The sequence below is a fragment of the Squalius cephalus genome (assembly GCF_949319135.1).
Source record: "Squalius cephalus genome assembly, chromosome: 7".
Lineage (NCBI taxonomy): Eukaryota > Metazoa > Chordata > Actinopteri > Cypriniformes > Leuciscidae > Squalius > Squalius cephalus.
The window spans coordinates 22,245,559-22,255,547 of record NC_137128.1 but is presented as its reverse complement, the minus strand read 5'-3'; the positions used below and the strand labels follow the sequence as shown (position 1 = coordinate 22,255,547).

Genomic DNA, 9,989 nt, shown 5'->3' with positions numbered 1-9,989 from the left:
TTATTTAAATTTTTCTGTTAGTTTGACTGCAATGCTCTTCATATTATCAGACAACAACACAATAGAAAATTTACCCCATTGACTGCTGTGACATTCTGCAGTGAGTATTCATCATGCCTCATTCAATAAGTCTTTCACATCCTGGCAGATCATAAGATATGTGTTTGCTCACACAGCAGCACTGAAAACAATAAACATGTTGAGTCCAAGGCCTCCATTTGTGTGTTAATGAAGGACTAGCATCAGTGTAATATGTGAGGTACTGTCCTCCAAAAACGTTGCGGTAGATGAGACTCTGGCATCACGGTAATTTCACACGCCACACTATTACATGCAATTAATGCACAGTGGCACAGACAAAAATGTCAAATGTTATTATAAATGTGTTAGCACAACCTCGTTGCAAAGCAGCCCAAATTTAAAAGGTGACAAGTGAAGTGTTTACATTTTTGATACTGTCTCCTTTCCCAGATTAGTATGCAGAGAACAAGTCAAGGTTTGGCTGGTTACACTGGTCTACAACTTTTAAGAAGTAATTTACTTCAGAGATTAAATGTGCTATTTATTATGTATTTTGATGTGCTGAATTCAAATATGACAATTAAAACTGATTGGCTTGTCTCTTGTATTCATTAAATGGAGCATCTGTTGTCACTCTCCAGCAAGCATTGATGGGCTCCATTTGCTCCATTTGAAGTTATCTGCTTTGTTCAAACAGGTACGAGGACTCTCTGCTCACTTTGGCTAAACAGAAATGTGTCCCTTTGCAAAATCAAACACTGACAAATGAGAGAGCTTGACACTATTACAGGGGTGCAAACCTCAGTTCATGCATTGTTTTGCCTAAAAAGCAAGTAGGCCTATTGTCCTAACCTAGTCGTAGATTTACTCATAGATACAGTCAAAGATGTAGTTTAATGATTTCTGGTTTAAATTGAGATCTCATTTATCCTCCGGCATTCCCAAGGCCATGCTTACCCAATAGCATATCTTGAAAACTAGACTCAATCAATAATTTCAGGCATCGGTTTCATTCTCATTGACCCAGCATTAGTAAAGTTTGACTACATTTATTTAAGAAGCATTTTGGCTGTAGACCAGTGTAATCATCATGGGCTAGTTCGCCCCTGCTGGTGGATGCTGTAACTACACCATCTGGCTGCAAACTGTATATTTCTCTTTGACAGCCCTTCAAAGGTACACTTGTATTATCACACCCTCTTTTTTTTAAAAAAACAACATTAAAACAACAAGTATTATATTCTGTTATAACATTTTATGGAAATACAACATTATTTAAAATGAGTCATTTCAAAAATATCAATGCTGTATTTAAGTCATGAATTCAGATGGATCAGAGTATTTGGATGTTACAAAATATTTATTAAGCACCAAAATTCAAGTATCATTGAGATCATCTGTGAATGAAATTCTTTGTATAATTTTATCTGAAAGCTTTTTACAATAGAAGCATTTCTTTTAAGGATTGTTGAATTGTTGGACTTTGTTGGTCAGTTGTACTCTTACATGTGATGAAAATAAATTGCACCTTTAATAAATTATTCACAGTTTGACAAGTCACAGTCAAGTACAACCCAGCATGCAACGTGGCACAGCACAGTAGAAGGAAGCAGCATATCCATAACCACATATTAAACACATCCATGTCATCTAACATCCATGTCATCTATAATAGATATACAAGTGTTATGGTTTAATCCTAAAATCAGGATCATTCAGAATCAAAATAAGCAAATTCACAGAATTATTTGTGAATGTAAAATGACACAAAAAAGAGAAAAAGTCTCACAGTGCTTTACAAATTGAATCTAGATTTGCATCTAGGTCATTGTCTCATGCACTTTCCCGATACACATGAACTTGGTGTACTGAAAGTGCAGGACACTATTTCAGCTTTATTTTCTAAATTTTCAGCGGCTGGTGGGGCCACAACAGTCTTGGTGAGGAGTTTGGGGCTTGATGCTCCTTCGTCTTCATCAAAACCCATGACACCGTTCTGCTCGACGCTGAAAGGATGAAAGTCAGCCAGGGCTGTATCAAAGTCCCATGCCTGGCGAAGGGTTAAGTCCACATAAGATTTAGTGTTCGTGCAGGTCTGTTTACACACGTCGTTTCTACAGATGGCTGTGCGCAATGATGCGTAACTTGTGCAATTGCTTTGCGCAAATGACGGAGGGGAGTGCTGACCATCCATCCAACCCGAAACATGACTATGATCCCCTTTCCTCAGTCTGATAATACGCTTGAGTCGCGTGCAACCTTTGGTTAATAAGTTTTTCCTGCACAGAATATACACCCATGGATCCAGGATAGGGTTGAAGGAGGCGAATCTAATGGCCAGGAGATCACTGCGATAGTCTGGACTTCTGCCTGATGATATGTGAGCAGGATCGTACAGCTGGTTGACGAAAATGCGCACCTGTTAAATTGAACAAAAATTCAATCCCATTAAAATGAGAAAAGATCACAAACTCTTTGAAAGTAATGGCGATTGTGTCCATTTTACACATTATACAAGTATGGCCTATCCTACAAGTGAAAAGTGCGAAAATATTTTCCTTGTTGCACCATGAATACACATTATTGTACACAACTTAATCATTACTTATGATACATATAAAATGTATATCTATTTAAAAAAAAATCTTTTTACAATCATCATGATTTTTTTATTCATGAATATCTAAATCCTTTTCGAGAGGTCTCTCGTATTGCGTAAGGCTAGCTTATGCTATGGGAAAACTCCTTTTCTCAAGAATATTGAAGCAACATCTTTAAAACGCAGTGCAGATGCACAGCAGACACAGATAAGTGTCAACGCGGTCATTGGCTGTGCTGCGGCAACTGCATGAACCTATGGCGAGGCGGCTCAGACGCGTAAACCAATCAGGGCACTTTCCGCCCTGACACGTCAGAGCCCGCCAAAACGGGTGCGGCTTTTGCCTATAAATAACCCATTTCTAGCCTAGGAACCCAGATTTTATCTCTTTCAGCGAACTCACCTACGCTGATCTCCGGAATAGAAGTCTTCGCCGCTGTCGAAAAGCCTTCAGCGGAACAAGCAGCTGCATCGCAGTTCTGAGGACGCCGGCTTCCTGTCGCCGCCTTCAGCCCGCTGTTCTGCTGTGCCATCCGGCATGCCATATCCTTTTATATGCAAGTATGTTCTCCGTTGCGTCACACTTTTCATCTAAAAGAGAAATTTCCAGAGACAAAGTTCTCCCAGGGGAATGGTCTCTTCACCCACAGACGGTTCAGCTGATATGGAGCATCTTCGGCGAGGCAGAGGTCGACCTCTTCGCCTCAGAAGACAACGCTCGTTGCCAAATATTTTTTACAAAGAGCAGGGACGCGCTTGCCCACGACTGGCCGAGCCACCCACTGTATGCATTTCCTCCGGTCACGATGCTACCACAGGTCATCGAATGGATCAGGGAGTGTAAGTGTGCCGTGCTACTAGTAGCCCCCCTCTGGAAGACCCAGTTATGGTTCTCCGAGTTGGCGCAACTGCTGGAAACAGCCCCATGGCCGATAACGTTGAGGAGAGATCTCCTCACGCAGGCAAACGGGATGATTTGGCACCCCCGTCCCGACTTGTGGGCCCTTCATATATGGCCCCTCAACGGGTACCCGGGTGTCTCCTGGATAGGGTACTGAAAAACATCACTGAAGCAAGAGCACCTTCAACTAGGTGCCTCTACGCTCAGAAATGGGTAGTGATTTCTGGCTGGTGCGCAGCACAGAGCCTGGACCCCTACTCATGCGAAGTACCAAGTATGCTTGCCTTCTTGCAAGAGCTCTTGGACGCGGGTCGCACCCCCTTCACGCTCAAAGTGTATGTGGTGGCCATAACAGCATCTCACGCTCTTGTGGCCGATAAACCACTAAGAAACGACCTCATCGTGCGCTTCCTTAAAGGTGCAAGGAGATTAAACCCTCCTCGACCCCCCTCTGTGCCTATCTGGGACCTTTCCACGGTCCTGGAAGCCATGAAGGGTCCCCCATTCGAGCCACTTCAGTCTACGGACCTGAAGCCGCTTTCGCTCAAAACTGCTTTTTTAATAGCACTGGCTTCAGTTAAGCGTGTGGGCGATTTACAAGCGCTATCAATAAGCTCTTCCTGCCTTGAGTTTGGGCCAAACGACTCCAGAGTCATCCTTAAGCCAAGGCACGGTTATGTTCCTAAAGTGCTTTCTACTCCGTTCAGAGCACAGGTTATTTCGCTGGCAGCTCTTTCCTCGCCAGACGACGAAAGAGACGCAAATTTACTCTGCCCTGTCAGGGCTCTGCCTCATTTAGACAGTCGGAACAGCTCTTTGTATGCTTTGGCGGCCGCACTAAAGGGCTCGCCGTCACAAAGCAGAGATTATCGCGCTGGATAGTGGACGCTATCGCGCTGGCTTATGAGTCTAAGGGCCTTCATTGCCCCTTAGGCGTCAGAGCTCATTCCACAAGAGGTATGGCCTCATCGTGGACTTGGTCAAGTGGAATACATATTGAAGATATATGTGAGGCAGCCGGCTGGGCCTCGCAGTCCACATTTATGAGATTTTATAACTTGGAAGTGCCCGCTTTGCAAGCAAGGGTTCTTTCTGTATAAAGTGTAAAACACATCTCCCCTAAGCCATAGGGCAAGACACATGTCTGGTTATGGCCAACTGAACTAAGGTTCATATATATACATTCCCTATATGAAGCTCGTCAAAGGACTGGCTTATATTAGGATTTATACTTTACTCTTCTATGAGTCTCAAGCGTCTGCTTTGGGCTATAGTATGGAGTGAAGTTAAGCATGCATGGCGTTTTGAAGGGGGTTCCCATAGCATAAGCTAGCCTTACGCAATACGAGAGACCTCTCGAAAGGGAATGTCTCGGTTACTAACGTAACCTCGGTTCCCTGAGATGAGGGAACGAGTATTGCATAACCCGCCGTGCTACTGTGTTGTTATCTGGGGATCGCTTCAGTCGATTAAACCTGGGTTCCTAGGCTAGAAATGCATTATTTATAGGCAAAAGCCGCACCCATTTTGGCGGGCTCTGATGTGTCAGGGAGGGAAGTGCCCTGATTGGTTCACGCGTCTGAGCTGCCTCGCCATAGGTTCGTGCAGTTGCCGCAGCACAGCCAATGACCGCGTTGACACTTATCTGTGTCTGCTGTGCATCTGCACTGCGTTTTAAAGATTTTGCTTCAATATTCTCGAGAAAAGGAGTTTTCCCATAGCGTAAGCTAGCCTTACGCAACACTCGTTCCCTCATCTCAGGGAACCGAGGTTACGTTAGTAACCAAGACTTTTTCTTAAGGTTATTCCATTTGACCTCATTAAAACCTGTCTTAAAGGGTTAGTTCACCCAAAAATGAAAATTCTGTCATTAATTACTCACCCTCATGTCGTTCCAAACCTGTAAGACTTTCGTTCATCTTCGAACACAAATGAAGATATTTCAATGAAATCTGAGAGCTTTCTGTCCCTGACAGCTATGTAACTGACACTTTGACGCTTCAAAAAGTTCATGAGATCGTAAAACTGATCCATATGAATCGAACGGTTTAGTCGAAATTTTCTGAAGAGACACAATCATTTTATATGATACAGAGAGTGAATTTAGGCTTTTATTCACATATAAACATTCATCAATGCACACATCAGTTATGATAAACTGAAGCTCAAGCATGTTCGCTTGATGTACGAGAACCAATGAGGTTCATTCTCATGAGTTACACAGCACGTTTGAGCTTCCGCAAGAACTAACGAGGTTCGTGTTACGCAGCACGTTTGAGATTCTGCAAGACCCAAAGAAGTTCATTATCGTGTGTTACGCAGCACAAGCTTCCGCAAGAACCAATGAGGTTTGTTCTCGCGCATCAAGCAGGTTGAGCTTCTGTTTATATTCGCTGATCATTATGTTTATACGTGAATAAAAGCCTAAAATAAATCTGTTCATCATCTAAAGCGATCAAGTCTATTCAGAAAATTTGGACGAAACCGCTCAATTCATATGGATTAGTTTTACGATCTCTTTATGAACTTTTTGAAGTGTCAAAGTGTAGTTGCGAAGCTGTCTATGGAGGGACAGGAATCTCAGATTTCATCAAAAAGATCTTGATTTGTGTTCCAAAGATGAATGAAAGTCTTTGGAATTACATGAGGGTGAGAAATTAATTCAATAATGAATGAGTCTGAATAATTTCCTTGTCACATGACAACAAAATGTTTTTCAATGATATTTTAAAACAAAATTGCTTCACAGATTTTTAAAGTTCATTTTTTTTTAAGAGTTTTTTTTTTTTTTTTACCTACACATTTTTAATTTAAACCTGATTCATTTTTTTTAAGAGTTGCATTTTTATTATGTTTTTTTTTAAAATAAGTTAGCGATTTAATAGCTCACGTCATTCCCCCACTTTCAAGAGGCGACAAATAACACAAGTTCACCTACTCATTTAATCCTCGTATAATCAAATCAAGTCTGAATTTGGCTTGCTTGGAGTCTGAGACTCCACTTGAGCTATAAATAGCCATAATAAGCTAATGATGACAAATTAAGTCAGTAGTTAATTTCTAGAAAAGTGTGACTGAGGTTGTGGTTGGAACGGATGCTGAAAGATTTGTCATGGTTGTGAGGTAGCCTGAGCCACTTATGTGTGATTATGATTGGCGTTATGATTGGCAGGATTAGACACAAGCTCCACTGGTATAGCGCTTATTCATAAATAATATGAAATACACAAGAACAAATAATATAGTAGTACTGAATAACTCACCACTAAAGGGATGGAGCATATTAGGAACACGATGGTCATTAAAATTAACAGCCAGAACATCTGGATCTCCGCCGCAGATGTTAATTTGAACCTGCGCTGGCCAGATACATCTGCCCTCGCCATGCGACTCATCTTACTCATCCCGACCAGTGAACGACACACAGCGAAATTACACAGGACGGTGATGGCGATCAACAGCAGCATGAAACCTCCGTACAGAAACGTGTACGAGGCACCGACGGGGTCCATGGCGCGCCAGTCCAAGAAGCACCAAGTTCCGGGAAAGTGTCTCATGTGTTTTCCGAAACCAAAACTGGGCATGATGCACAACACGATATTAGCCAGATACGTCGCCATCAGCGCGAACCGAGCCATGGCCCGATCCACATGCTGAGAGTAGAAGTACGCGTGGTTTATGGCCAGATATCTCTCCACTGACATGGCGCACAGAATAGACATCCCAGCCGAGCCGAAGAACAGCATGGAAAAGGAGAAGAAATGGCACAGGAGCGTTCCGCCCGGCCACCTGCCCGCGATGTATGTGGCGATGACCACTGGACTGGTGAAACAGGTGCCCAGCAGGTCCGTGATGGCCATCCCGCACACCAGAGTGTAGAAGGTGGTCTCCTTCTGTTCCTTCTTGGAGATGCAAAGCACCACGATCGCCACGAGGTTTCCGAGGACTCCGAAGCCAAACATAGTGGCCGAAGTGATGAGAGAGCGATAGTCCAGGCGCAAACCAGGAGACGAGCTGTTGGCGAAAGCCGCGAGAACTTCTGACACATTCAAAGCCAGGTTCAACAGTGAATCATTCATGTCTGATATGTTGACAGGTGCAAGTGGCTCAACAAACTCAAAGTCTACACTTTCCATAAGTACAGTGTGCAGCCACTGCACATCCCGAGAGTTCACCAAATAAATAACGAACAGACCTCTTTACCTCTTAAGTTTACTCGTATCTCTCTGTGCCTTACGTGTCACTGCTTTTATAGAAACCCACAGCTCCTCTTTCCCTCCATGTGATGTCAGCAATAGAGAGTGGCGTCACATGCAATCCAATGCAGCCAGATATAGCTGATTGTAAACGCAGGTGTGTAGCTTGTAACGAGCTCAATTCAGTTAGGAATTGCAAGAATAGTGTCAGATGTTTTGCATGTTAACTGCATTACTTTGCGGAGCAATATCTTTTTCTGTTGCTTGTGGTTTCTAAATGGAAAATAATAATAATAATACTATGCTGACTTGATTACATACCTGTATTTGTTTCGTGTGAATGATAGCTTAATAACTGAGCGTTCAACTGAAAAGACAAATTATCCTCTAACAGTTTTCTCAGTCACATGTACTTTTCTCGAATAATCCTTAAACAGTCTCGAAACAATTCGTACAGACAGCACCACACAATAGATTACCTGCAAAAGCCGGTAACTTGTCCAAAATCCTTAGTTCATATTTCAAAAGTATTTATGTCAGAACATATCAGTGCCATCAGAATGACAAGTCCTTGTGTCACTGTAAACAATTGTCATTGTAAGTGTCAGTATAGTAAAAGTGACTCTGACAATGTTTCCTGATGGTTTTGATGCACAAGGCTGCATCAAATTTTTTGTATGGTAAATATTATAGGTTTTTTTTTTTTTTTTTACTTTTCAAACAGTTAACTAACCAACTTTTAACTTGGCACAGCAGTTCATTTCACTTTCAAAATGCACTAAAACTATCAAAACACTTCATACATGTCTCAAATCAACTCAATCTTCAGAACACTATGGAAAAGGTTTGCACTCAACAAACATTCTTTGTCACTCATTAAACAACCTAAAAACACTAACAACAGGTTGCATTGATTTTACAGTATTTTCTTTTGTACATTTTCTTTAAAAAAAAAGTATGTTTTACATGGTCCATGTTTACATTGCAGTACAAAATGATTCCTGAGTTGTTCCCTTTTGTATGGTAATGAAATTGAAAGACTAACATCTGTGTGATGTTCAGCTACATCTAATTGTTTTGACAGTATTTCATTTTTCAGAGAATATATTTCAATATGGTATTACTGTAGAACTGTAGCAAAATGCTGCCTTATTCAGTGTTGCATTATGTTAGGTTTAATTTGAACTTAAGTTTAACCGTTTTAAAAAGAGTATGTAAACATGTGCAAATTGGCCTGTAGGTATAGAGTTTTGCTGGTGGTTGTGTCGAAGTTAGAAAATAATTGATGTAATCTGTAAGTAGTTATTGAATGCATTTTAAGCTAAAGCAATGATTAATGATCCACAGTTTAGCCCACATAGACTGCTGTTATATATTCACTAATTGCAACAGTACTAATTTACATATAGGCCATGATTGAGAACATGGACCACAAAAGAAGCCTTTATTTCACAGGAAACGTGCCTATGTCCTTGACCTCTTCTCCCTCTTCTTCTGTTTTGCCTCCCTCCCTATATGCCTTCCGCATAGTCCTTTTCTTCTTCCCGGCTGTTGACCCTGTACGTTTTCTTGTTGTTCTTATATGCTTGCCAACCGAAGGGTCATGAGATGCATGCAGTAATGGTTGATCATTTGGTTGAACTAACGCTTCACATTATCATTATCAAATTCAAGATTTACTTGTCAATAAATATATATATAAAAAGAAATGTATAGAAAATTTAACCATTTTACATTTAATGACTTAGGCAATGACCTATGTCTAAATATTTTGTGGGGTAAGACTATCAAGAAAAGAAGAAATGTTCAGATCCAATGTAAAAAGAAAATAATAATAATAATAATTTTATAATTACAGAGTTTCTTGAGTGGCAAATCATCATATCTGAGAATTTCTGAAGGATCAAGTGACATTGAAGACTGGAGTAATGATGCTGAAAATTCAGCTTTAATCACAGGAATAGTATCCAAAAATGAAACTAACCCTTTTATTGTTCCAAACTTGTAGGCAAGCCAAGGCTGTAGAACATAAAAGAAGATATTATTTTAAAAAAATTAAGGTCTAATAAAATATTGTCTTATGTGATCTGTCATACAGGTTTGGAACGAAATGAGGGAGTACTGATTACACTTTTTTTTTTTTTTGGCAGAACTATCCCTTTCATGATCCATTTGTTCCTGATCAGACTCCTAAATTGACAGGTTGATTTAATCATAATAAATAATATTGGACTTGAACAACATCATCAACACCTATTTAGATTTTACCAAG

The 9,989-nt window shown here is 40.9% G+C and overlaps 1 protein-coding gene across 1 annotated transcript; it reads right to left on the bottom strand.

Moving 5' to 3' along the window:
* Positions 1-1,806: 1,806 nt before the first annotated feature.
* ptger4c (prostaglandin E receptor 4 (subtype EP4) c) lies at positions 1,807-7,742 on the bottom strand. Its single transcript, XM_079877804.1, has 2 exons — positions 6,785-7,742; positions 1,807-2,440 (listed from the first exon to the last, which is right to left on the bottom strand). The coding sequence occupies exons 1-2, from the start codon at positions 7,655-7,657 to the stop codon at positions 1,847-1,849; spliced, it is 1,467 nt and encodes a 488-aa protein (XP_079733930.1). The 5' UTR covers positions 7,658-7,742; the 3' UTR covers positions 1,807-1,846.
* Positions 7,743-9,989: the final 2,247 nt, after the last annotated feature.